The sequence below is a fragment of the Botrytis porri genome (genome assembly GCF_014898465.1).
Source record: "Botrytis porri strain MUCL 3234 chromosome Unknown BPOR_018, whole genome shotgun sequence".
NCBI classification, from domain to species: domain Eukaryota; kingdom Fungi; phylum Ascomycota; class Leotiomycetes; order Helotiales; family Sclerotiniaceae; genus Botrytis; species Botrytis porri.
The window spans coordinates 21,066-48,765 of record NW_024066092.1 but is presented as its reverse complement, the minus strand read 5'-3'; the positions used below and the strand labels follow the sequence as shown (position 1 = coordinate 48,765).

General features: G+C 42.5%; 6 protein-coding genes across 6 annotated transcripts; 5 read left to right on the top strand and 1 right to left on the bottom strand.

Annotated features, from left to right (window-relative positions):
- Window positions 1-2,630: 2,630 nt before the first annotated feature.
- EAF01_010768 (uncharacterized protein) lies at window positions 2,631-5,253 on the bottom strand (the record flags this gene model as incomplete). The annotated part of the gene is made up of 8 exons (XM_038919025.1): window positions 2,631-2,878; window positions 2,936-3,089; window positions 3,142-3,346; window positions 3,394-3,515; window positions 3,572-3,671; window positions 3,726-4,002; window positions 4,055-4,169; window positions 4,219-5,253. 8 exons carry the CDS (start codon window positions 5,251-5,253, stop codon window positions 2,631-2,633), a joined length of 2,256 nt encoding a protein of 751 aa, XP_038765308.1.
- Window positions 5,254-6,110: 857 nt separating this feature from the next.
- EAF01_010767 (uncharacterized protein) lies at window positions 6,111-9,408 on the top strand (the record flags this gene model as incomplete). The annotated part of the gene is made up of 6 exons (XM_038919024.1): window positions 6,111-6,599; window positions 6,652-7,510; window positions 7,557-8,357; window positions 8,408-8,845; window positions 8,900-9,121; window positions 9,185-9,408. 6 exons carry the CDS (start codon window positions 6,111-6,113, stop codon window positions 9,406-9,408), a joined length of 3,033 nt encoding a protein of 1,010 aa, XP_038765307.1.
- Window positions 9,409-10,426: 1,018 nt separating this feature from the next.
- On the top strand, window positions 10,427-11,779 carry EAF01_010766 (uncharacterized protein; the record flags this gene model as incomplete). The annotated part of the gene is made up of 6 exons (XM_038919023.1): window positions 10,427-10,620; window positions 10,672-10,785; window positions 10,850-10,919; window positions 10,972-11,211; window positions 11,264-11,348; window positions 11,424-11,779. 6 exons carry the CDS (start codon window positions 10,427-10,429, stop codon window positions 11,777-11,779), a joined length of 1,059 nt encoding a protein of 352 aa, XP_038765306.1.
- An 862-nt stretch (window positions 11,780-12,641) lies between these two features.
- On the top strand, window positions 12,642-14,596 carry EAF01_010765 (uncharacterized protein; the record flags this gene model as incomplete). The annotated part of the gene is made up of 2 exons (XM_038919022.1): window positions 12,642-13,775; window positions 13,823-14,596. 2 exons carry the CDS (start codon window positions 12,642-12,644, stop codon window positions 14,594-14,596), a joined length of 1,908 nt encoding a protein of 635 aa, XP_038765305.1.
- A 7,121-nt stretch (window positions 14,597-21,717) lies between these two features.
- On the top strand, window positions 21,718-25,323 carry EAF01_010764 (uncharacterized protein). Its single transcript, XM_038919021.1, has 4 exons — window positions 21,718-22,958; window positions 23,015-23,158; window positions 23,220-23,994; window positions 24,044-25,323. Exons 1-4 carry the CDS (start codon window positions 22,900-22,902, stop codon window positions 25,022-25,024), a joined length of 1,959 nt encoding a protein of 652 aa, XP_038765304.1. The 5' UTR covers window positions 21,718-22,899; the 3' UTR covers window positions 25,025-25,323.
- Window positions 25,324-25,941: 618 nt separating this feature from the next.
- EAF01_010763 (uncharacterized protein) lies at window positions 25,942-27,609 on the top strand (the record flags this gene model as incomplete). Its single annotated transcript, XM_038919020.1, has 1 exon — window positions 25,942-27,609. The coding sequence occupies one exon, from the start codon at window positions 25,942-25,944 to the stop codon at window positions 27,607-27,609; it is 1,668 nt and encodes a 555-aa protein (XP_038765303.1).
- Window positions 27,610-27,700: the final 91 nt, after the last annotated feature.

Here is a 27,700-nt window from a genome sequence, read left to right as displayed (position 1 = left end):
GAGTCGGAATAGAAGAGATACGATCAGAAATGAAAGTAAAGAGTATATTTGAATTTGAAAGTGATAGTATAGATTGTAGGCGTGGAGGTGTATGTAATGTAGAGTGAAAGGTAGGATGGAGTGGAAATAGAATGTATGATTAGAATTAAAGGTAAACGAGTTTATTATCAGATCCTAGAGTAATAGTGATATGATGATTGGAATTATGTGTGTATATGTGTATGTGCAAGAAGTAATGAGTGTAAATAAGAAGTGATAAGTGTATATGTGTAAGAAGTAATGAGTCCAAATAAGAAGTGACAAATGTGTGAGTGGATGCGAAAATATTACAGAAATCTATTGTTCGCTGTTCCTCGGGTTGATGCGAAGGGCGTTGGGAAGCTCCGAGCAAAAGCTTGTCGAAGTGGACAGAATTTGGTGTACACGAAGAATTGATAATGAAGAAGAAGAAATGAAGAAAATAAGAGGAATGTGGGAGAGCAATGCATTTTTATAGTATTTCGGCTTTCGAGCTAGTGATACCTTAAAGCTACTGAGGAAAAATGATCAAGCTAGGAAATCATATCCAGCAATCATAACCCTCGAAGATGGTGTCAGATGTGCACTTTAGTCGTATAAGGAAAGGCGAAGTCTTATTACATCATGTCATTTGAACATCGACTAGATCTAAAATCACAAAATGGTGAAGTAACCAGTTATGTATCGATACCAGTCGATCAGAAGTTGGAACTTCATACAATGGTGGAGCTCTGACAGGAGAAACCTTGGAAGCAACATGGTAAAGTATAATTTAGTCGACGACAAGATGAGCAAGAAGGTGCCGCGTCTCTTGGTATCCAATATTTCTGACTAACAAATGGATGAAATCGAAACATTTCGTGGTAAATAGCATCAATCGATAATACCACTCTTCTCTGACAAATTGTTCAGTAGCTTGGGGGCTTGGAGTTAGATCATGATAGATTTTCATTGGGAGAGGACGAAACTTTCCGAGGCAAAATTGTACACTGTAGTACATTTGATCTCAATAGCTTTTGAGGGCAACCTAACATGAGAAACCCAAATTGGGTATGAATCTAGAAGAAGTGAGGCACATTATCAAGAATTGACGATGTTTTCAAGATTTAGACGTGCCCAGACTCCAATTGTTGTCTCCGAGGAAAAAGGTTAGCGTGGTACTTTATCGCGCTACTTCGAACTACGAAGCTTTAAACAATTTTACAATGTCATTAACCAATCAATATGCATTGTTTTCCGAATAAACAAGCCGAGACTTGGTGAATGCACAGATATGTGTTAACACTTGAAGGCATACGAAGTATGCGGCTGATTGAAAGATGCGTGTACCCCACTTAGGATATTATAGCTTCAACGCTGTCGATGTTTGACTTCTTGACATATCGAGGTAGAGTAACTAAAATAGAGTTTGCATCCTCTTGTTCGTGGTTTTTATCCCATGTCAAATCATGATATGTTAACATGGTATCTTTTTGCGATTTCGTGGTATTACGTGAGCATTTGATCGAGAGAGAACGTCGAACACTAAATACAAACCGAACTTATGCAGACCAAATAACGAAAGCTTCATAGCTTGAGCTTCATTGTATCAGAGCAAGTGTTTAATTGTTGTTGGCTTGTGTCATGGAATTGAAAAGTAAGTGCATACGTTGGAGATATGTCGTTGTCCTGAGTTATCTAGCGTATGAAGTAAACGCAAAAGACAATATTATCGACCATAACAGAGGGCCAATAGCCGATGTCCGATTGAGGTCACCCCCACATTTTAATCCACAAATGCATATATATGGGAACCACATTGGCTTGGGCTTGAAAAATAGGATTATATACTAACATTGAGCTGGAAATCTACAGCAAAATAAGCAAACAGCTCAATAAGCTACCTAGCTTCTGTGGTCCAATGGTTAGGATTCCACCCTTCCAAGGTGGAGGTTCGTGTTCGATTCACGGCAGTTGCAAAATCCTTATGTTTTTGGGTTTTTGAAAGCTTTTAAACTTTTATATGCAGTATGTATGGTATAGGATTTGACTACCTTGACAGGAGATCGTCTCTCTACTTATTTAGGGGAGGTATTCTTTCTTTCCTTTTGCGACAAGGTGCATTTCTTGTTTCGGAGATATCTTGTATATTTCATTGGTAGGCTGAGTATCAAGAAAGTAGACGAAAAAAGGAGTAGCAAGTTTAGTTGAATGCCGGGTGTATTCAACATTTCCATTCTTTTACTTTTTTTACTTTTACTTTTGGTAATTACTAGCTATCACAACAGTTTCCTGTTTTCTTTTTTCTTTCGGTGGTGTGGGGTTCAGCTTCAATTTCATAGTGGAATAATTGATAGTGTACCAGTAATATCTGTACTTTACTAGCGAAATCACAAGCAAGAAGTTCCGATAGAATGATTTTTGCGACCAATGGATAAGAAGGTCTATACAAGGACACTTACTGCCTTGGTTTCACAAGCTTCTTGTTTATTACGAAAATCACGAAAACAGTCAAGGAGTCAGCGACAACGAGTATCCAGGTATCGTAAAATTGGGTATAAAACTATCCAATACTACTTACTAGTCAATCCAATATCTCTAAACACATCCGAAATCATCGATCGAAATGCATACTAAGCAGTTCCTTCCTTAGAAGCAGCCGCAATACTGAATTGTCCCTCGCCTCGTACTTTCCCACCTTCTCCAGCTGGATATCTAGCCTCATATCTGAGCGCTCTCCCTTCGACTTTGGCCACTAATTCATATTCAACTCGATAATGTTCCTTCCCTTCCATACCTTCTTCAGGGTATACAGGTTTGATGATACCTTTGTCGCGGAGAAACGTCATATCTACGATGATGCGGCCGGCGATTTGTGCGTCTAGTTTGTGTTAGTATGACATAATGATTAATTCACGTGAAGTTTACGGTTACTTACCAGCATTTTTAAGATTCCTGCGACTGTAGTGAGATTCTGTAGCGGTGTCAGAAACATAGAGAATTTCTTCACAGAGGAATTTCTTTTCGTCGATTGGAAAAGTGTGATAGGTAGGAAATAGAGAAAATTGATGGTCTAGACGGATTGAGTTTCCCTATTGATCATCAGGACGAATGTCAAGAACATTAAATGACTCAACATATTACCTTGACCATGAAGTAATCGATTGTGGCTACATATTTTTCACTATCCAATTCACTCTCATCTGGCCTGGCACTTTCATGCCCGGGATATGTTCGAGGTTGCCATGGCTCATGGCGGAGGAAACCATAGCTTGATTGGGAAATTCTTTGGGGCCCATTTTTCTTATCAAGAGCACGAAGAACAGCACCCGATGCTACAGCTGTAATGCTTTAAATTGTCAGCTTGTTGGGCAGGCTAAAAGATATTGATCTCACCATTTGTGCCTATCTGCTACCAATTCGATATTTAATTTAAGTTTCGCAGATTCGTCTGCAAGCCAGTGCTTGAGATAACTTCTCAAGGAAGAACCACCAAAGCCACCAACGAGGAATACTTTCTTTGAGAATTCAGTAAGATAATCACTGGGTTGCTTTTAGTAGTCTTGGGACATACCTTGACCACAAGTTTTTTTTCTACAGCTTGTCGAATCTGGTTCTCCAGCAAATTTGAGATACGTTTAAGAAGAGGAAAGAAGATTTTTTTATAATCACTCCTGAGACCATGTTAGTGAAATTGTTTTGGTCAAACATGGGCGGGTTACACATACAAAGTCATGTGTAAATAATTAGCCTCGAAACGCTTTTCCGCTAGACCAACGCGATTCATTTGTTCATCACCGCGCAAGCCAGCTATATAAACCCTGTGACCACACCTTTTCATGACATTAACTCGTCTCTTGTATTCATTCTCAAAGTCTGGTATCAATCGATTGACGATCGACTCAAGGTTATCGCCATTCCTGAAGAGATAATCTTCGTCTTGGAGGCGATTAAGTAACATGTCTTTATAATTGTCATTAAGATAGCTGGAACCGCAATTATCCCCTAAGCTCAAGAATTAGCTTTATGAGATTCTTGAAGAACTGCTTCAACTGACCTATAGGCTGGATTTTTTCGTCCTGCAGACGTAGCGGATACCGATTGCTGACTCCATATGTGACGACATCGACAGTTCCACCGCCGCAGTCAGCGATAATGAAAGTCTCACCAAGCTATACCATTATTAGCTAAGGGTTTGAAAATGTGCCAACAAGACCTCACAGAAATATCCTCTGAACTTTCCAAGAGGAACGTAGCGGCAGCTTCAGGCTCAGAGATGAGGAAAAGATTGTCCGCAGTTGTTCTCCAAGGATTTCCGAAGGTGGTCGCCTGAATGGCTGTCTTGACAGACGTTTGAAGTACACGGGAAGCTTCTGGGGACCAGACAGTAGGTACAGTCATGACGAAATCCACAGGGGTTTTATCAGTGAACCCATGAAGTTTTTTCAATTGTTCTTTGGTATGCTGTAATACCTTCACGATATAATCTGAGATTGGATCAACAGCATCCCACATATCAGATTCGGTTTTGGATCGTATACCGTGTCTTCGTATGATGCCTTCCTTGAGAAGGCCAGTTAATGTGCTTCGAAGACCCTTTCGATCTTCATTAGTGTACTCGGTTTCCACCAACATGAGTTTAGCTCTCTTCACGAGACGTCTCTGACTTCGTGTTGAATTTGCCTTGTACATTTGATATGGTACGCTGTACCCCCAAAGAAAATCGACAGAAAGTTCATCTTCCATTTCCGAATCTTCGGGCTCATTGATGGTGTCTCCACCTACTCCACCAAGAAGCAATGGATGTTGTCCTTGAGATAAATCGAATAGATTCTCATCAAATATCTGATCTTCATCGTTCCGATGCCGCTCGACCGGCTCTGGTGAGTACCAACTCTCTGTTGGAACTTGCTTCCTCTGGCCATCTTCTCCGTCGCTTGGCCAGTTGATCACACTCAAGATATCATTAGCAGAGCCTTTCATATTACCACAGTTGATTGGAACAATGCTGTAAGAGACAGATGTGAATGTAGTTCCATAGTCTAAACCAACAACAACTTTGTCTGTTGGGGTAATGAGGTGTAATCGCATATTGGAACTCCGCACCGATATAGCAGCGCTTGGGGTCGGAGAATGCGTCATCCTGCTGCCTTGATTTTGTGACTCGCCTCCACGTCGAGCTGGCACTGTCTGTCTGGAGACATTGCGATTCTTCAACCCCGAAGGATCTCCTCTTGTTGCCATATTCTTTGACATTTCATAGGCTCCGAAAATTTGACTTTTAGCCCGTAGAAGTATAAGGATGTATAGCCAAGCTTTGAATGATGCTTCAGAGATAGAGAAATTAAGAAAACGAGAGGGAGATGCGCCTCATGTGGTTTATTATCTTCATATTTCGGGATAAGGCCGATAGAACGGAAGCCTGCTGCGGATTTGAATATGCAAGTTCTTAGGCCTCGTTTTGAAAAATAAACAGAAGTGATATATCAGCAGCTACGATTCCTATTGGAGGTCGGCATCTTGCAGAATGAATCGTAAAAGGTACTTTATAAGGCATATCTCCAAGGTAACAGGGAAGTAGGCTACCTTGAATAAAAAGTAATATACCTCACAAGATCATCCAAGAGAAGAAGGAAGTATCATTTTATCCTTGGAGTAACAAATGTGGGAGCGGGGTATGTACTGGAGAGGCAGGGGCATGATCGGCTCTGGTACATATTTTCGGATTATATCATCCGTATACTTATGACTGTGGGGTATTGGTGCGATTCGAACAGCAAACTTAAACATTAGATTGAATTTTTCGTTTCGAGCAAACGGATAGATACTATCCATACAAACAGTACTAGGCGGGAGAAGTGATCTGATAGGATGGACGCTCGGATGCAAAATGAGTTGCCGCAGGAGGGACGCCACATCTTTCAGGTATGACGAAAACACTGGCATTTATTTCTATCCAAAATTCTATCAGATTCACAAAATTTGGAATTGCAAACTTACTGACAATGAGAATGCGCTTGGTGGCTGGGATTTACACGATATTGGATTTATCTGTCCGCATATACCTCAAACACCTATCACGAAGATTCAAAATATTGAATCCGATACCAAACATGACGCCCTTGATCTGGAACAAGGAGGATGATATTGAGCTACTTGCTTGGATTGACTTTTGCAAGCTGCATAAAGCAGGAGCCGAGGAAGACACACTCGACCACATGATTGAGCACTCCCGCTTCACCAGTCGCGATGCAGTGACGGAACATCTAAGCGATCTATGGGAAAGATTTGGTGATCAGAGTGAGGACTCGGATCAAATAATGTCCCTCGCTGATATGATAAGTAAAGGATCTGCTTACATGACCAAGCTTCCAGGCGAGATGCGCGAGAGCATTAGAACGAAAGTTGACGGCAATTCCAGCGATTCATTAATGCTGCTCATTATTTCAAAAATGGAGGGTCATAGAAAGCAGAAGAAAGCCACGAAGAATTCGAGGGACCTCCCTCCAATGGAGGAGAATGAGAGGGGACTTAAGCGTAGCAAGAAAGCCAAGAAAGCAGACGAGGATCTCCCACCTTTCAAAAAGCCTCGCTCGAGCAAGGTATGTACTTTTCTTGTCATTAGCACATAACGTTGATTGATCTGGTGCATAGGATAAAGTATCTGCAAAGACGGTTGAAGCTGATATTATGAACGGAGTTGTAAATTCCCGATTGCCAACCCAAAAACCGGCAACCACTTCAACCGAAGCTGCAGTTTGCAATGGCGGAGAGCTCACAAGAGCCAGATCTCAAGCACTCCAGTATAATCTGCTAGGCCAAACAGCAAATGGAGATAGCTGGCCAAAGCGTCTGAGGTCATTGGAGAAGAAACATAACCAAGAGATAGTTCAAATGCAAGAGCTTTGGCAAGCAGAGTCTGAGAAGCTCAGCATAATGGAAGTCGAGGCCCAAGGAACGATCAGAGATTTGAGGGCACAATTAAAACACCTGAATGAGGCACGAAGGGTTCGTCAAGAGGAAGAACAAAGAGCTTTAGAACGCGATGCCCATGTTTCATTAGAAACCCGACAATTTGAAGACCTTGAGGAAATCTACCGATTGACCAAAGAAAATAGAGAAATGCACAAGTTTTCTGAGTTTGCCGATTTAGATTTACCAGGAAGCCTGAATATAGGACACGACACGATCGACGATGCAATAGATCAGATACAATTCGAACTCTCCTCCATCTCTTGTCATCACATCAATACTCCGCAACTTTTTCCCAAGATATTTTCAATGCCAAGCGATTTGCGTAACCTTATACTTTCGGCTTTCAATAGTGACATCGAAACCGCCATTGGGAGAAATGAAGTCGAGATTATTACAAAGAAATTCGGTGCTCAAGTCTGCATCAGAGCTCTTGTGTTGGCTGCGCTGAGAGATTGGGTTTTCATGTCAAGGTTTCCAAACTTCGCCCCTTCAAACCCTCGCATTCTATCAAGTTATAGGCACATTATCTCCAGTTTAGGTGAGAGTCCCGCCGTTAATAACAATGCAGAGTATTAACTTTATAGGCGGGGAAAGCAAGCTTTCTAGCTTGGACATAGCAGCTCATCGCGCTCTCATCGAAGGAAAATGGCTCAAAGAGGAATCAATACCTAAAAGAGCCACAGATCTAGCGGCCAGGTTCTCTAATGCAGTCGCTCCCTTGTTCGCAAGCACACCATACAATTCAGAAGATGGATTGTTCCACACTTGGGGGGAGAAATCAGAATGTTGGAAAGACAGGCGAGCACATCTGCAAGATATTTTCCAGACTGCATTAAGCTTGAAAGCCGATTCTGTTGTAACAAAGTCCCGGTATGGATTTGAAATCTATCCGCCAGGTACAACATTTGTTGAGGATGAAAGAAATGTGAAAAAAACAAGCAGGCCTAATAATTGCAGTAGTTGGATGCATGCATCATTCCACATCTACGACGCAGTAATTTTTGGCAATAGCAACCAGAGAACGTTAGTGCAAACGGAAAATTTCGTCAGGTTGTCCGAAGCAAGGGCGAGTGCAAAGTACAGTAAGGATTTGCTGTTTCCCAAAAGATCGCCTGAAGTTGTTTCCAGTCGTATTACAGAGGTCGCGGAAACTCCGATTCTCAAACAGAAAAGTACGGGTCAATCAAAAGTCATCGTAGGAGCTGAAGCCTCTCCAACACCACCGGTTGCCGAAAATGATGTTGAAAGTTTGAAACTACAAAGATCCGCTGAAGCAGAAGATGATGCGGAACCTGACCATAGTGAAAATCGACCTCTTCCACGATGCGAAGAATGTGGCAAAGAGTTTCAGGCGATAGCTCTACTTCGTAGGCACGAAAAGAACAGTGAGTCGAGTTTGATCTTTTGTTACAAGCTTTGTGGTAACTTCAAATAGGAAAATGCACAGAGTGCCCAGAGTGCGGTAGAAGATTTGCCCGAGTCGCTGCTCTACAAAGTCACCAAAAGGCCGAGCATAGCGAATATCGTGCGCCCAGACCTGAGGAACTGCCTATCGAGCCGAGACGGGCACACCCTGAACCGGGCACCTTAGTGAGCCAGAAAAACAATCAATGCCACAAAAAGGTTGTAACTGCTGAAGCTAAAGATGCCAGCCCGAATCGTCAAGGGAATGAGAATCGTACGGAAAATCAACCCATCAAAGCGCCGCGAGCAGTTTCGCTGGTTGCGTCAAAGGATAGACCGGCACAAGTATACCACGATAACTCCAGACAGAAAACTCCCAAAGGTGAAATCGTTAACTCTAAGCCAAAATGTGATCTTTGCGGTACCGCGTTCTCGAGTAAAGAGAGTCTACAGCGCCATGTTAGACGAAGTGAGTTTCACGCTCCATGAACCTAACCAGTATGTTGCTGATATTAATTGCTAGATGTCTGCTCACTCGAATGTCCAGAGTGCGAGGAAAATTTTGCAAGCCTCGAAGAAAGACGTTACCACCAGCGCAGGGAGCATAAGTCGGTAGAAAAAAAGCCAAAAGATCTAACAATACCTGAACCACAAGCTCCGTCGACCCCTCTCAAGAAAAACGACAAATCGCAGACTTCAAATCAGAGAGCTCCGTCCTCGAATAACATTCAAAGCCACGACAAAGGTATGTCTTCCACCCTTCTGCATCAATATCTTCTTTGCTATACAACGACTGATAATCTGAAAGATGGTAAGCCTCGCTATAAGAAAACACCACGCAGAGAGACCGAGGATTCAGATGCTGATGACATGCTTTCTCCTTCGGAAATGGTAAAAACAAAACGTGCTCAGAGGAGAAGATCTACTAGATCTTCAGATGGACGAGCTGAAGCAAGGACGATTAATAACCAGGAATCACCAGTTCAACCCCGTGAAAAGCGAAATAAGACTCCAGCAATGAAGAATGATTAAGGTGGTTTGCAATCCTAAAGGACCGGTGCTTCGAGGTTGTTTCTCTTTCTCTTGCCTTTTGTAGACTAGAAAATGGGATATCGACAAAATGGGGATGAGATCCAGTTGGAGCTTCGAAAGAATTGGTCATATTGTGTATCTAAAAGGGAGGAAGAAACCTTTGTATCGACGAAGAAGGAGAACAGGAATAGCGGCCATTCATTTTGTTGCCTGAATTGTATCATTACACACAAATTCGGAACTATCGTTATAAACTCCATTGATTTTGAAGTTTGAGGAAGTACGAGATATGGATATCAACGTGAAAGTGGATGTGGCGTTTGTGGCGCATAGATAAGCCACCCGGACATGAAACGGTCATCCAGATTCGGAAGCAAGCTAGCAATTCTTTGAGCTTTTGAAGATGTGCTTGAACTTGACGTAGTGCAGCCTGAGAACAGTGCAGAAGCCAGGGCAATATCAAGATATTATGTTGTCCTCCCGGTGTAAGATACGAAAATATCTCCGCTCCTATTGTAAGCATCGTATAAGCGAAAAAGTTAGAACTGCTCCGGACTCCTTTAGGAACTCATCGAGGAGTTAATCTGATTGGCCGTACAACAAAATCCAAAGGTTAATTGAACCAATGAGAGTGAGTTTCAATGTTGGACTGTAGGATTTGTAGATCTCATTGATTTCCCGACCATAACGTTTCTGACCTTCTAGCTACAATCAGCAACTTGGTACATGCTATATTGAGATGAGTCAAATATTTTTCTGCTCCTTTCCCGTGGAACCTACAGGTGGCAAATCCATATTTAAACATAAACCCTCCTATTTGAACAAACATGAACTACAACCTTCCTCATTCAATCATTGAACAACATCCCGCAGATTTAGTGGCATCGCACTGTACATAATACACCTGTACCCCGCACTAAGAGCATTTCCCAGGTTGTTTCAGAATCTCATAAATCTGGTCTGTTGCCACTTCCACCACTACAGTTTGAACATATTGCTGTTCTTCATTCGCTCCACAATGTCCCATAATGAAACAGGTCGTCTTCGTACCGGGGAGTTGGAAATTGGATACACAGAAGCAGTAGAGCGTCATGCAAAGAGACATGTCGTGGCACCTAAGCCTGTATCGCAACGCAAACTAGACTTCGAAAACGCAAGGCCGAGGTGGATGAGAGAAATGGCTGCGGAGGCTATGGGAGTATTCTTCTTCGTGTAAGGTTGAAGAGACGGCTAGATGCAACATCAACTAACAGCCATCCATAGTTATCCGGGAATTGCATCATGCGCATCATTCTTTCTGAATCCTGGAGACCCGGGGCTAGGATCAGTCTTCCAAATTGGTTGGGCGTTTGCCATTGGTATTGCTTTCGCTATCATGTATGTTGAAATATGCCACCAGGATACGATCAACCATATCGTTTCAATCGCTGATACGCAACAGAACTTGTGGAAGTACTTCAGGAGGACATTTCAATGCAGCAGTAACGATATCTTGTGCCGTTTGGCTAGGTGTACGTTTTCGTCATCTCTAGTTGCATATCAACAGTTGCTAATGCATCTCAGTTCCCTTGGAAAAAGGTTCCTCAATATATCTTCGCTCAAGTCTTCGGTTCTTTTATGGCAGCCATGCTTTTAGTTGGACAATACTATCCACAGCTGATGGAACTTGCTGCGGAGTATCGTGCTAAAGGCTTGAGTCTCAATTCACCAGGCGGACCAGGAAGCATTCTTTGCTCTTTTCCTGGAGCATCACAATCATATGGATATTTGTTCTTCATTGAGTTTTTCGCCGACGTCTTCGTGGTATGTGGCAAAGACTTTACCAAACATTGAAGTATATGTTAACACGTTCCAGGGAATTGTGATTTGGGCTTGCCTTGACCCTATGAATCCATTTGTGTCTGCTTCTGCGGTACCTTGGGTTATTGGACTAGGTTATGGTAAGCAATTAATCCACAATTGTTTTCTTCGGATTTGATAGTCTTGAGTGTTGTACACTTGCTAACCTCTCTTAGCAACAATGATCTGGGGTTTTGCGGATGTAACGATAGAGCTCAATTCATCTCGTGACTTGGGCGCTCGCATCGTTGCAGCCATATTTTTTGGAGGCGATGCTTTCTCGCTTTATTCATTGATACCCATTCTCACGAGTATACCTGCCATGCTTTTTGGGACAGCATTGTATGAGATGATTCAACGCGATAGCTTTGGAGTTATAGCCAAAGGCCATAATGTACATGAGAAAGGAGAAGAGGGTATCATGCAACATTTATCCAAGAATGGTGCTCTTGGTGGAAGTGCCAGTACCTCGGGAATGAGTATAGACAGTGAAGTATGGGACAATGGGAGAAAGAATGATTCTGCTGTATGAATATTATGAAGGTCGATGAGGGTCGGGTCTTGATCATCCCTAGAACTATAATGAATAATGACAATGTATTTTAATTAAACAAGGAACATATAGCATATTTCCAATCAATGTGCCACGTCTTTAGCTTATGATTTGGGCGTTGCTGAACTTGAGAAGAGGAAGTTCCGACCTGAAACAATAGGAGTGAAAAATTTATAAGCTCCCAGATATCGCTCGATTGAGATTGATTGAATATGTGAGGGTTTGAAGTTCAAAAGATCATTAATGCCCACCCATTGTATTGAGGTAGATAGGATGAATGTTAGACAAGCCTTGTAAGATTACGTGGTGTACAAATCCAGCACGTGATGATAGCTTGTAGATTTGGCCGTAAACAGACAAGCGTATTATCGCTTGATAGTCCGGCTTCAGCTCCAGCAACTACTTCGTAACCAGTATCAAATTCACGATTCATTGTGTGTTCGACCAAGACAATTGCTTATTACTTATTACACCTTGACGATCTGATGATAGTGCCATACCTTGAACGATAATGGGAAGGCCTCCAATCTGATACCTGACAGATTGTCATTCAACTGTATCATCGGCAATTTGTACCACATGAGTTTCATATTTCTACAATACCTTTCATGACTAGGTACCCCTCCTTTTATCCCGCAACTTTGAACTGAATTTATTCATTTACGACATCAACTCACTCGATATAATCCCTATATTGGACATCTTTATTACCTACCACCTCAATATACAGCGACTCCTCCACTGAGTCTATACGCCCATACAATTAGATGATGATATAAGTTAGAAGCTTCGATTTGATCTTTTCTCAATCTTTGTAATATTTAACGATTAATTTTCTACCATGTTTCCAAATCGATCCATCGAGGATATGTCGTCAAGTATGGATATCGTTGAATCCGAAACGGGGTCTGAAGTGAGCAACAAACGCGAAGAAGTCAATACTAGAAATACATCACGATCACCTTCAAAAGCTCGGTCATTATCAGATGGCGGTCAACCAGTACTTTCACCGTCTCCTAAATTTCGCGAAGCAGAAAAGCCTATTTCCAAAGATGATAGTACCATCTCCGAAAGTCCGACAACACCAAGGCGACCTGCTGCCATTGCCCGAGGTCTTTCTTTGCAGATGCCACCAAAGGAGTTTATGCCAGTCGGGTCTTCAGCATATATCAATCGAGTACCATTGTCACCAAAATTAGATCAATCACAAACATATGGGTCACCTACGAGTGTTTTACCTAGACGATCTCGAGGTCTAGATTTCTCAAGAGCTGCAACAAACCTTCATCACTCTACACTCGCAGAGCAATCATCACCCGATTCGTCACCTACTATTACTGGCAGAGCTATGAATATCCCGAACAGAAAGAATGGATTAAACTTTACCAGCGCTGGGGAAAGTTCTTTATGGTCTCCCGCACCCAATACGGAAAGAGTGATGGCGTCCAACTCGCTTGGTAGTGTTAACATGATGGCCTCCGATGATTCTGAAAGTAGTTCAGACAACGATGACATGATGGAATCAGACGACATCGACGACTCTATTATTACAACACCTCAAATTAGCAGACTTACAGCACCTTTCGGCGGAAGTTATAACCCAAGCCCTGGTAGCGCCTGGTCTGGACAATCCCCTGCAGTCAATAGTCTTATGAATTTTCAGTCAGGAAGATTAAGAAGTGGAAAGAGTCGCAAAGGATCGAGAAGTGGACCAATGCCTAGTCCAACCTCCAAATCACCTCCTAGTATGCGCGACAGCAATTACTTCAGCAGACCAAGACCTGTGGATAATTTTCGTTCGAGGAGAGAAAGTATAAGCTGGGCTGCAAACCAATTACATATATCAGGAAGTGAAAGTGATGATGCTGGATTGAAATCCACTTTAGAGAATGTAGATGGTATGCCTAGCACACCCGGAAAAGATGGACAACGAGGGGTCATTCGCAGAGTAGTGACCCGGAGGGGAAACATGCTAGTATGTTGTACAATCCTTGTAAATTTACCTCCACTAACTTTCAATAGCCTAAAACAAAAGGGTTCGCACGTATTCGAGCAGCTCTAGCTGAAGAGAGTGCACCAGTCGAAACAGAAGTTCGTAGAGAAGCAGAAGTTGTTCGCCAAACCCGCGAAAGTGATATGGATCTCGAACCTTCCCGACATCCCTCTATATCAACAATAGATGCGCGCTCGTCACCGATTATTGGCCCAACACAGGATTCTCTAGAAGGTATACCCGAAGATGATATAATGGCCGATGCATCTAGTTCTCAACTATCTGGTAGCTTCAAGCAACAAGTCATTCGCAATTCCAAAGGCAAAGAATTCTGGGATTCTTTTAGTGATGACAATAATCGTACACCACCTCCACCTAATTTCAATCATCGCGGTTCTACTTCTGGCATGAGTGAGGATTTATCACTAGAAGCTCAACTCTCCACGCCTCTTCATCCCCAACGAAGCAATTCTGATTCCTCTCCCTCTCGCTCCTCTACTCCTCAAGCATCCGAACCTATGCGTAAAATCACACATAAACGACGTCGGGACGATGATCTCGATCCTACAAGTTTTAAGAGACGGGCGGTTAGTCCTGGTATGAGCGTACATAATAGCCCGGTAATGCAAAGTCCGATGCAAAGAGATATGGCTCCTTGGGGCTCAAGACCAAATAGTAACGGGGAGCCTGGAAATGGAAAGAGTGGATTAGGAAATGGTACAGCTGGGATGGGAGGTAGGAGAATTGGGTTTCAGGGTATGGTAGACACTAATGATGGATTGATGAAAATGAGTATTGAATAATGGGTATATGAACTAGGAGTACGGGGGTTTGAATGGATTGAGCGCGGATATTTTGCTCATACAATGGCTGGTTTTGGGTGTTAATATGTTTATGGAATTCAATGGACCTAATTAGGAATGGAGGGCGTACATATTCCTTGCACAGCATATTCAAATATCCATTCTGGTGTAGGATAGGAGAATCTGCCAATAGGCGAAACTAGCGATGATTGTTTGTGTAATTCAATCAAACTTCCACACGATTCACTTTTTACTACTTGTGTAGTATTAGATTCATTGGTGGTGATATCTACTTGCATACATACGTGCTTGTCTCTTTACATTTGTTACGTTTATCCATTGACTGAATGGTCATCACTAGCAAGATTTATATGGAGTGAAGTACGAGTGGGTAGGCTATAAGGTTATCGGAACGACCACCAGTATAGATTGACGGGACACTTCCCAACTTTCGAAATTTCTAACAAATTCAATCTTCAATTGTTTGATATCGGAACTCACATTTTGATCATTTGAATTCTAAGGAATGATTGTAAGCATTCTTAGAACACATGACTTGATTTATTAAAAGATATTCATCAGTCAATTCTTGTAGTGTTCTGTCGGTCTGTATACACAGGTGCATGTGCCATGTACAAATCAGTTCCAGTGGGTGAACAGAGATTTATAGGCTTGAGGCCCTGAAGGTGATGTGTAACAAAAAAGTGAGGAAGTTAGGTGAGCGGGGCGTGATTGGTGGATGCAAGCGAGAAGGGGGTGAAGTGTAGATTGAGTGAATGTGAGGTGGATAAGGGTATGGGTGAGGGCGTGTATATGGGGTGTGAAGAATCGGGTGTGGAGCTAGATGGGATAGAGCGATTGTTCAGGGGGGTTTATGGGAGGGTATTTGTGATTTGGGACTGAGATTGGAGAATGGATGATAGGAGGTGAGTTCTTGAAGGGAGTTAGGTTGTAGGCAATATTTGTTCTAAGGATAAAGATGATTTTCAAGAAGCTTGGGGAGTGAGGCGATACTTGGGTATCTCAAAGCTGAATACCGGCAGCAGACATGCAACAAATGGGTTTGAAGAGGTGGATTTAGCATCGTTGGTGCGTGAGCGAATCTGAAGGGTAAGCATGTCAGTGGTGGATAGGAGGATAGATGTGGTACTAAGAGGAATTACTCCCTTCGCTATTCATCTTTCAAGATCACTTATGTGCTTGCATTTCTGTGGTAGAATTATATGCTTTCAGTCACTAAGTTTGTCTATTGTATTATTACAAAGACTTGATCAAAAAGATGAGATGCATTGATGTTGTCCTATTTTACTGATTTTAACTTTATCAACTCACTTCCATTGTAACACCTATCCTATCTTATTAGCTTCTGGTCTTCGATTTACCCCCATATTTCCTTCACCACGCCTTCATTATTTATCATTCCTTTCCTCTCTTTCTCATTTACATTCATTTCAATCTTGACTTTTTTTCTCATCTGCAAACATAGAAATCAATGAAAATAATAAAGAAAGCTTCTGCAAGGAATAGAAAGATTACTTGGGCTTTGAAGAGGGCGTAAAGGACAGAGGCAATCGTATTTCCACCTTTCTTACCTGGCTTTCAAGCTTTATGGTTGCACATTGATGGTAGAGAAGAAAGCAATGATTCAGTCAAATTCTCCATATATCATGAGCTCCCAGAAAGTATGATCAAATCGTAATTTTAATTTCCATAGTCTTCTGCACACTTCACTTGCCAACATGACATGTATGTAGAGGCAATTCTCTGAGTTCTTGAAAAGCTTCACCTTTATAACTGTCTGTACTCTCAATGTTTACTGACAACCTTATAGCAAGCCCACCGGCTTCGGATAGAGACATCGCCTCAGAAGTTGAGTGAGTTTCACCATTTGTTACATTCAGATACAGCTAATAAGTGAAATAGTAGTGACGGCGAGGAGCAAGTGACTTCATCCATTCTCTGTGTTCTTTGCTGATTTGTAATTCAGCACATCTGATGAGAAGTGGGTGTATCTTGCAAGTCCTTTATTTTCTGGGGAGATAATACTAATGATTCAGTCCGTTGGATATTGAAACTTTGTAGGCACCTCTGTTGATGTTTTCCTGTTCATTTTTCTGTAAACACCTATGCTTCTGGCCAAGTTACTAACTCAGATATAGTCTGGAGCGTATCGAGACGTTGTCAGTGCCTTCCCCCTTGAGAAGTATGACTTGCTGGGAATTCATTGCTGACCTTTGTAGTATGATAGAAGCAATTCGCAGGTTAGTGTTTTGGACCGAGTCCGGCAAGTGAATAGCGAGTCAATACTAATATTGATGACCTTGGATCCAGAGACGTAGTTCTCGAGACCCGGTAGGTCGAATTCCGCCAACTGTTTAAAGAGGAGAGCTTTACATCATTAAATGCTGATGTTTTCGACAATAGAATCACTGAAATACAAGATCTGTACGTTTCTAAATTACCTACTGGTAAGATACTAACATCTCTCGAATAGCATGAGGGAGCAGAATACTCTGTAAGTTTCAAATGTTATAGGGTTCTTCGCTTTCTTGTAGCAATCTGAGCTAATGAATCCTGACATAGCAATAACGCAACAGAGACGGCAAGACAAGAGGAGAGAAGAAGAAGGAATAGTTGGAGGGGTTGGGGTAAATGGATCGCCCTAGGTTTCCTAGCGTTGGTGCTTGATAAGTAAGTTATAATGCATACTTTTCAATCCATTATAAAATCCCGAATCGTTACTAACCCAGCTCAAATATAGTTTACTTGGTGTGGTCAGCCTGGGATTCGCCATCTGTTGGCACAAAAGAAAGTAATTGGGAACGAGTCGCATTTTGTGAATGTCAAGATTCTTGCTTGAGGGAGGATACTTGTGGAGGTAGCGCAAATACGAACTCGCAGCGGCGGAATCCACACGCCAAAGACATCCATTTTCTCAAACCTCAGCAGGATCAGCATAGGTAGATAATAATTTGGCGGCTTTGAGGTGGCTATCGACGTCATGATGTGCATTTCCCACTGAGGTTGCAAGCTCTCGATTTTAAACGGCCGAGTTGACACACCTGAGACGAATTACTAGAGGAATCTATGAATGTTGAATATGATTCGTGTGCGCCTGACATTGTGTCTTTGATGGCTCTTTCGGTATGGTTCCGCGATCATACATCTAAGTGCACCAATCCCTTTGATGTCTATCTTCTTGAAGTCTTTAACACAATACATCAACCTCGCAAGACAATAATTCAACCAATTGTACTACCAACTTACTTTTTTATCTTCAGTGGAAGAATTGAGTTTTTCATCCCTCCTTGACCGTTTCCAAGGAATTTAAGTCAAAGTAATGAGTTTTTGGTTGACGTTGATGTTTGACGAGTTCACATCTTTTCACCTTTCGTGAGAAACTCTTTGTGATTCCTAGCATCTCGTGAGCTCTCCGCCAAGGCACGCTCGCCTGCCCGCTCAACAAATTGAGTTTCTTTGCCAGTCCCAACTTCAGTATGTGAACAAGCCAAGAAGATAAAGACTGCTTGTGACAAAGCCGCAACACCCTAGCCTCCAAATATCTGTTCGCCTCCCCGCTGTAGCACTTGATTCTCCCGGGATCAACTCCCGCTCGATACATAGAAAGTATATAACCCCCCTCCTCATCCCACCCGCCGCCCACTACTCCACCCCAAGCACTAGTCCCATCCCATTCGATCACACACTCTTCTCCACCCATCTCACTCTCTCATACATGATATTGCTAGCATGGAAGATCTAGAAGACGATGATATTGATTTGGATTTCGAGGATACACACAATAATGTTGGTGACGCCTTGGATCTAACATTTCAAGATGAAAAGAATAAATTCTCGATTGGTTTCTTGAGGACAATACAATCCTCAGGTACCAAATGAGATTCATGGTCGGGAAATTGTATTCTAATCGCAAGAAATGTGAAATTTGCGCGCAGAAGAACTGTAGCACCACGGCGTCTGTGGCTCTTGGTCTTTAAATCCGCCTCTGGATCGCTTACGCCTTTTGGTCATTGAGACTGGACAGTCAACCAAGATGGGTATTACATTAGCTATCTGAAACCGTTGTTGAACCACTCGATATATATATATATCAAGAGTAGGGTAAATATACCATCTCTCTACCCTCGCCCCCACCAGCACTCTCCCCACCAAGTACTAGCCTGTGTCATCCCGCCACATTTTTTGAAACAATATATATATCCCAAACTCAACCCATCCTACAACAATAACACAACATCTTTGATGGTCTAACGGTCATGATTTCCGCTTGTCAATCTGCATTGCAAGTCGCGGGAGACCGGGGTTCGACTCCCCGTCAGAGAGTTCCTTCCACATAGAATTCCCTGAATCTCATGTTCAATAACTTTTTGTTTGATTTTTTTACATCAAAAGCCTTTTATTTTTTTGGTTTTCGCGGACGGGAAGTTTGGCGTGTAAGAAGGGACCCCACTACGACTACCCGGCCGGAGCTCTATTATTTTTCTTACCGGTGGGGCTTTCCTTAGTGAATGGAGGGACATTATTTTTTTAATAAATAGTAAGGATGACGTTGCTGTCGAAAAGTGAATGATATGTTCCTAAGGAAGTATCGATGAAGCGGAAGTGTAGCGACTGACCTAGCGAGTTTATGATCTGAGGCACGTGTGAGGGTTGTCATGTGCACATGTCGAAATGATTGGATCATCTCGAGACTCATGAGTCTGGAGGAACTTTGTAGATAATAAATCCATAATACAGCTAACAAAACCATTCTAAAAGTATATTCACATTTGTCTATTTTCCTATCTGGAACTTGGCTTGTCGGGATAGGATGTGGCTTTTGCTATCTATCGTGGATTTGAATTTCGAATTTCGAAGCACATGTTAGTGAGATGATATGATATGATGTGGTATACCGGGATGTAGTTTGGATATCGATGGAGGGAGACATTCGATGTTTCGTGTGAAGAATCAAGAAAAGTTTGGATGTATACAAGAATCCAGATGCAGGTAGTTAGTTACTAGGTAGCTTCCCATGTGAAACTCCATTCCCTTTGCGTGAACCCATCATAATGGATGGATCATATGAAGAATGATTTGATTTGATTAATTATCCAGGTTTGGATAATAAGATCATAGGTTGTACAACACATTGAATATTTGAATCTAGATCTTTGGGTATAGGATTCTAGATTCGAGAAGGGTGCAACATGATGTGATGTGAAGTGAAGTGGTGATGTGATTTTATGAGTATCCTTGCGACAACTTGTTTTTATATAGCAACTGATGTGCAGATGTGCAAATGGAGATATGTAATGTAGCATATGTAAGCTAGTATTGTGCAAGAACGCGTCAATGTGTATATGTATAACCAAACCGTCTAAATTTTGGATCAATAGCTCTTCCATGTGAAGATTATAAGGGAACCGAGTGGTGCTCTTTGAGATTTATGAGTGCGGGTGGGTTGATGTGTTGATGTGTTCGTGTTTTAGCATGTGGATATATTGGAGACTGGAGTGGTGCAGATGCGTTGAGAAGTATCGCCGTCGCCGTTGTCCCTAGTCGAAATATGAAGACATACAGAGTAATCTCACGTCTACTCTGTACATATCAGTGGAAGGAATTATTCCGTACAGTCCAACACATCGAGAATGTATTTTAGTCCTCAGATCCTCTCATTCAATAATTATCCATCGGGAAATCTCGAAATCTCAGCCATCATTAATGCCAGGTACGGATCCATGAATTCACAAACCAACCAGCAAAGTTCGAGCGAGAGAATATGCACCAATCATCATTCAAGATCCTTAATCTCATATGGATTCTTCAGTCTTAGTTTTTTTTTAAGGCCCGATACAAATTACAATAAAGTGGCTCATGAGAAAAAATGGTGACCCTTGAGCCTCATCCTTTTTTTGGTCACGCAATTAGATTAATTCGTCTCGAGTTCGTAAACCTTTCAAGGGGCGGGAATAAGATCAGATTGTGACCCATGCAGAAATTGTGCCTTATCGCAAGAATTTGAAAAGAATCAAGAATCAAGAATCGAGATTCGAGAGAAGTCGAGGAGGTCGAGGTCCAGGTCAAGGTTCCATATCAGATATTTGTGGGTATTTTTCCATTGAGGCATTTTTCAAGCGACATTGGAGGTTGATCCATCCATAATGGGTTCTGTTTGATATGTAGGATCCATATAGCCCTAACCGGTTATTTACATTTCTCTGTAGTAAGTGTGGCAGCGGCACCGACCTAGGAAATGCGCAAATCCTACTCGAGTAATAAATATCTTTTCATGCGAAGTTGCGGAGTATATACGGCGTCGGTCTGTACTGATTAGAATGAGCGGCCTATTCTCGGTGGCGGAGCCCTCTAATGATAATATGATATCGATGAGAGGACGGCGGCCATACCCTATGCAGTGTCGGTTGTTTGACTTTTGCGAGATAAGGAACGAAACATGTGAGAAAGATTTGATGCAGACGCTTCAGTCCGTGTCCACTGTCAAAGAAAGGTCCAATACCGGAACTTATCGAGCTTATTCAGAATTTTGTTTTATTTTAGAAAAAACGTTCGTAGTTTGTTGATCAGGGTTGGAACTGAGGTCCACTAGAGTCGAAACAATACAGTAGCGTCGAATTCGAAGTATGCATCTGAATCATCCTGAATCAGAACCCGCTCTTTACGACTCATCTCATCTTTATCGAATAACAGAATGGCGTTCATACCCTGTTTTCAACTCTACCCGTCCTTCACAACCGACAGTTTCTGGTGACGCCGTAAAAGTTGTTATCATGTGGAAGTCATTCGATTTCTGAAATATCGCTCATGAGGGTTGATCATGCCATATCTAGGGGATCTCCTGTCTCTTGTCAGATGCTCATACCTATTACCTACCCAGTATTCGAATTTCGCACCTCGCTCGAAGCACCCCCTTTTCACGTGTCACAATAGAGCTAGTAGGTGCGTCAAGTTACATCGAGGTTCAGCACGTTTCGGGATGAGGTTGATCTTACCCGACCTGATTTTCATGAATGCAGTATATGCTGCAGCTGTCTTGACGGGATACCTTCTAGAGTTTAGACTTTGCCTTGTTTACCAGGTACTGACTACCGTAATACTAGGTAGATACTCCTATTCATATCCACCTTCCTGCAGTACCCGATGTCGAGTCTTCCAATATTACATCTTTGAGATATACGCGGTACATATTCGAGGACCGGAAGAAACCTCGTTCAGCCTTGGGAATTATGCTAGGCTTATCATGTTATCATTTGATAATCGAATATTCAACCAGTCGACCACCATCAGTCAATCATATAACAAACAGTGTGAGACTGCGACAGTAGAAACCTCCGAAGGCGAAGAAGTGTGTAATTCAACGTCATTTGACATTCACCATCATCATTAGATCCCAACTGGTGAGGTGAGAAAGTCCAAATCTATATTCGTGTGTCTGTTTGATTGAAGTCTCCAATTTTTACGGATACAACCGTATCGGCACTTTGGAATCTTTTTGATACACCAACGAAAAGAAAAGGGAAGAAAAAAAAAGTTCTCGAACATCAGCCCAAAAGTTTCTCCCAAGGTTTTCTCCTAAGAAGAAGAAGGTGACCCCCACTAGAAGATATCCACTTCATATCAAGAAACCGTAGCCCCTTCCGATTTGTGACGTGCGGAAGCGCCACTTTGATCTACTTCGTACCCACGCCTACCCAGCTTGACTGTGTGGATTTTCTTGAATTGCGCCTGAGCCACTGCATTATTGACTGGTCATTGGATTATTGAAGTGGGATTGGGATTGGGATGGAGAGAAAGAGTAGGCAAAAGGGTACCTCAATACCGAAGAAAGGAGAGAGAAAGAGAGATTGCGACAAATATACTAGTAACAATAGGGTAAGGACGAAATCTTTGATATACAAAATACAAAGAAGGACTAGAGCAAAGATAACTAAAGGAAGAGGTCATAATTTGTGATTTCTTTTTAAATCCTTTTTACTCTCATATGGTTATTGTCCTTTACATATACCTGCGCAGTACATTGGCTGCAGAAAAGAAAGAGCGATTTGCAACTAGCATTACTACTTTCGCACACTTCCTTGGTAACTGCTTTGGAAAGGAAGTCGCCGATACGAGTGGAGTATAAGTATTTCTCAATATTCGGAGCTCACTACTTGACAACTTTGCAACAACATATCAAGCACACGAAACGATCGAGGGATTCTCTTTCCCGTCGACGCAAAACAACTTTTGAATCAATATTTTTCACATAAGCATACGGCCAATCTACGAGGTGATAGGGAGTTATGCCTAATTTCTTTGGAGGCGTTACTGGCAGAGGTGTTTCGACACTTTTTGAGATACGGTATGTCATAATAATTCTACGATTTTGTTTCCCCATCATGTACTGACATTTTGCAGTCTTGACGAGGAAATTATCGTTCTTCGAGGAGGTGAAAATGAAGCTTCGAGTCAATTGCTCAAGGGATCAGTAGTTTTATGCCTGCCAGCTGCTTTAAAAGTGGAAGATGTACATCTTCGTATGACTGGGCAATTGAAAGTTGGGTGAGTTTTTCTAAAGCATTTCGACATATGCAAGGATTGGGAAACTAACTACCACATGCAGGTGGAATGATCAGCGAGTCACACCTACCGGTATTTCGAATAATCGAGTCGATAGAACTACTGAGATCTTCAGTCATAGATGGGCTCCATTTGTTGGCGGAGCAGGGCCTGGTTCTTCCTCAAAGGGATTACTTCTACCAACAGGAAATTATGAATGGCCATTCGAACTCGTCATTCCAGGGTCCATGTCAGAAAGTGTGGAGGGTTTGAATGACAGCCACATTATTTACAAATTGAAGGCAACAGTCGCTCGAGGAAAATTGGCATACGATTTACATGCTTGGAAACCAGTGCGAATCGTTCGAACTTTGGACCCTTCAGCACTGGAATTGGCTCACGCCATGACAGTCGAGAATGTTTGGCCAAACAAAATCGAATATCAACTGGTTATACCACAAAAGGCTATAGTATTTGGTACTGCGATCACCATCGAGATGCGATTCACCTCTTTGTTGAAAGGCTTAAAAATCGGCAAGATAAAGTGTCATTTGATCGAAGTACAAGAATTTGTTCTCCCGGGAACATCTACGACTTCGGATAGATATTGGAAAAACTCTAGAGATGTGGATGCTTGGACCTTTGAACTGAATGAAGAAGAGCATTATCAAGATATGCTTGACGACAGTGGACAAGATGGTTTCAAAATGACCGAATTCATGCCTTTGCCAAAAAGGTTGAGCAGATGCATACAAGATGTAGACGTGCATGGTATCAAAATTCGCCACAAGGTCAAATTCAACATTGCATTACACAACCCAGATGGGCATATTTCAGAAGTATGACTCCCTTGTCTTTATTCATGCAGAAAATACTGATCAAATATAGCTCCGCGCAACGCTACCAGTCACAATCTTCATTTCGCCCAACATGCCATTAACTGCCGAAGGTGCTTTAGTGGATCAGACACCAACAACTAATACCCAATCAACTGCAGTCTCAGCACATGCACCACCTCTTTATGGAGAGCACGTATTAGATCAACTTTACGCCGACATGGATCAATCTGGACTAATGACCCCTATGCCGCAATCTGGAATGAACACTCCATTTTATGCCCAGTCTCGAGCAGGTTCATCGGAGAATCTTTCCACCTCCCCAGAATCTCATCATCCGGCCGGCGCCGTTCCCCCTGCAGCATTGTCATCCAGGCTTCAAAATTTAAATACCAATTTAAATTCTGGCAGGAATAGCTTTTTGAGGCGATATGGAGGATCTGGATCAGGAGGAACTACTCCTCACCATAACGATGATCACCAAGGAAGTTATTTTGATTCACATCATGGCCATTCTGCTTCTTCAGCAACTGCCAGAAGTAATCCTCTCAGTAGACGAGGAAGTTTTAACGACGATCATCATCCAGATGCCACCAGTACCACGATGAGCAGCGGGCATCATACTCCTGAACACTTGGATTACAATGAAATGGGAGATTTGACCAAAGTTCCTTCCTATACTACGGCTCTCAAAACCCCTGTGAGAGGAATGAGTTATACCGAAGCATTGCCTAATTACGAATCTGCCATCTCAGCACCACCAAGCCCGACATTACATGCAAGTTCTGGCTCAAACACACCGCATGAGCAGCCATTGGACGGGGGCCATTCTCATTCACACTCACACTCACACTCAAATTCTCATTCGCACGCGGATACGCATAGACATCACCATGGACCGGGATTTTTGAGAAGAAACCCATTCTCTAGTATGGGATTCACACCGTTGCATCCAACATCACATGCACATTCAGGGGAAGCAGATGAAAGGAGGAGATTGCACTTGTTACAGCATAGAGATAGGGTGCATTAAAAGAAGGAAGATTGGATAAATTAATGGAATAGACCATTGGAATGGAATGCGAGATCCAGACATCTTTTGGCGCACGAGGGGTTTGAAATAGACTTGTTACATTGGGAATTTTGGGGGCGTTCAGCTTGATACCTTTTGATGAGATACCGTTATAGAAGCGTCAAATGCTGGAAGGTTAGAAAATGGGAGCAAGAGGCTGCATTTAGTATTAATATTCTCCCCGCTCTCGCGATTTTGGAGCCATAGTTTCTCTTGAATACTTAAATTCAACATTTTTAACTTGACCAATTTCTCATGATTCAATCTGCTGTGACAAGATGAGAATACTAGATTGGTATTATCACATCACGAACTCGTCAAATTCCGATCTTGTACAGAGCAGGACCAAATTCGGCTTACCGAAGTACTACCGAATACCTAGGTACACCTTCAACCAGACGTCATCTGCAGCCATAATCTGCTTTGTGTGAAATCCGAGAATATCAAAAGATGAAGATGGGGATGGAGATGGAGATGGAGATATTACAGATAAGAGATGAATTCTAAATTGAAACCAAGATACCTAGGGCAGTCGTGTATTTCAACTCTAATATCTTGACTGATTTCAGCTTCTTACTTTGCCTAATGGCGTAAGCCCATCCCGAAGTCGCGTTTGAGAGATCATCCACACTTTCAAGCTCCAAGCTCAGAGACCTCGGGAGTCATAATATTACAACAATCACAACATACTTCGCTGAATTTCTCTCATTCAAAACTGTTGAATTCGTTATCATTTGAATCTACGGTATTCCTTGATTCAATTCCCAATTCCTTTGAAATTCAAGCCTCTAGAGTACATCTTGATTTAGAACTCATTCGATGCCCTTGTATCTGACATAGATATCTACACAAATCCGGGCCCATCACCCATCAAAACCATGGCGCCCACAAATCGTACCCTTCTCTTTCGATCCTCCTCCCCATCCTCATCTCTACGATCACCATCCTCGTCTTCCTCTACTTTCCGCGAACAAAAAGCTCGTAAACAAGATATGATCCGCTATACCTCCTACGCCTCCGCCATTCTCTCCTGTCTCTGCGCAGGTTCCATCACCGCTTATTCGCTTTATGGCCATCTATTTCAATCGCGATTGCATTACACACAACTACAAGTCAATATTGTTATTATCGCGGCGGAATTGGCAATGTATCTGCCAGTGCCGGTATTCGGATATCTATGCGATCGGGTTGGACCTGCGCCACTGTCTCTTGGGGCGGGAATCATGTTTGGAGCTGGTTATGGATTGGCGGCACTTACATATAAGAGTGGAGAGAAAGATATAGAGCGTTATGTGACGGAAAGAGGATGGCCAATTCTCTGGATGGTGATTGCATTTATGATTATTGGGATGGCAACGACTTGTATGTATATCAGTGCGGTGACGGCATGTGCGAAGAATTTTGGGAAATCGAAATATAGAGGTCTGGCTCTTGCATGTCCGATTGCAGCGTTTGGGTTGAGTGGAATGTGGCAGAGTCAGGTGGGGGAGAAGATACTGCATGAGAGGGGGAGAGACGGTCAAAGGGGAGATGTTGATGTGGGAAGGTTCTTTTGGTTCTTGGCTGTTACGCTTCTTGTGGTGGGGTTTATTGGATGTGGGTTGTTGAAGATTGTGGATGAGGATGAATTGATTGAAGAAGCTGTTGAGGAATTGGAGAGGAGTGGGTTACTTGGGGAGGAGGAAGGATATACTAGGAGAGGATATGGTACTCTGAATGGAGAAGAGCGAGGTGGCGTGGACGAGGAGGATGAAGAAGCGAGAAAGAAGACTTGGTTATTAAATGAAGAAACAAGGCGATTCCTTAAAGACCATACAATGTGGTGGTTGGCCATTGGATTCTTCTTCGTCTCCGGACCAGGCGAGTCATTCATCACGAATTTGGGCACGATAATCGGCACGCTGAATCCACCTACAATCCACAATCCTACTTCTGCAGCAACACATGTTTCAGTTGTGGCATTTACCTCAACCATCGCTCGTATCCTATTTGGCACCCTCACTGATGTATTGGCTCCGGTTCCTATCGCACATCATTTCGGTTCTCTGTCAAATTCTTTCGCTTCTCTCCCACCACAACCTAGATCTCGGTTCACAATATCTCGTATAACATTCCTTATTCTATCAGCCCTCCTAATCCTCTTAGGTGATATCCTACTGGCTGCAGGAATTTGCCAAAACCACGCTGACCGCTTCTGGATTATTTCCACTCTCATCGGATCCGGTTACGGTGCTTTGTTTTCCCTGACTCCTTTGATCGTAACGGTTATTTGGGGTGTAGAAAACTTTGGAACTAACTGGGGAATCGTGGCAATGGTTCCAGCACTAGGTGCTACACTCTGGGGTGTGATCTATAGTCAAGTTTACCAGAAAGTTGCCGAGGGACTATGGAAAGAATTCCTTGGTGATGGAGTACTCTGTTGGGGACAAAGTTGTTATGCGGGAACTTTCTGGGGAATGGCAGGGAGTGTGGGCGTTGGAATCGTATTCTGGGTTTGGGCTTGGAAGGGAAAGGATGGATGGAGTGATAGGGGTGTTGTGGTGTAATTTACTCATATGGAAGTCTGGACTCGTGTGGAGCTTTGCATGGGATGGGATGGGTATACGAAGTAATGTATGAAGTTGAGGTTTTGATATA

Coding starts and splice junctions, on each gene's coding strand:
- EAF01_010764 (XM_038919021.1), top strand. CDS start 22,900: ATGCCTAATTTCTTTGGAGGCGTTACTGGCAGAGGTGTTTCGACACTT. Junction 22,959..23,014: donor TCGACACTTTTTGAGATACG/GTATGTCATAAT, acceptor GACATTTTGCAG/TCTTGACGAGGAAATTATCG. Junction 23,995..24,043: donor CAGATGGGCATATTTCAGAA/GTATGACTCCCT, acceptor GATCAAATATAG/CTCCGCGCAACGCTACCAGT.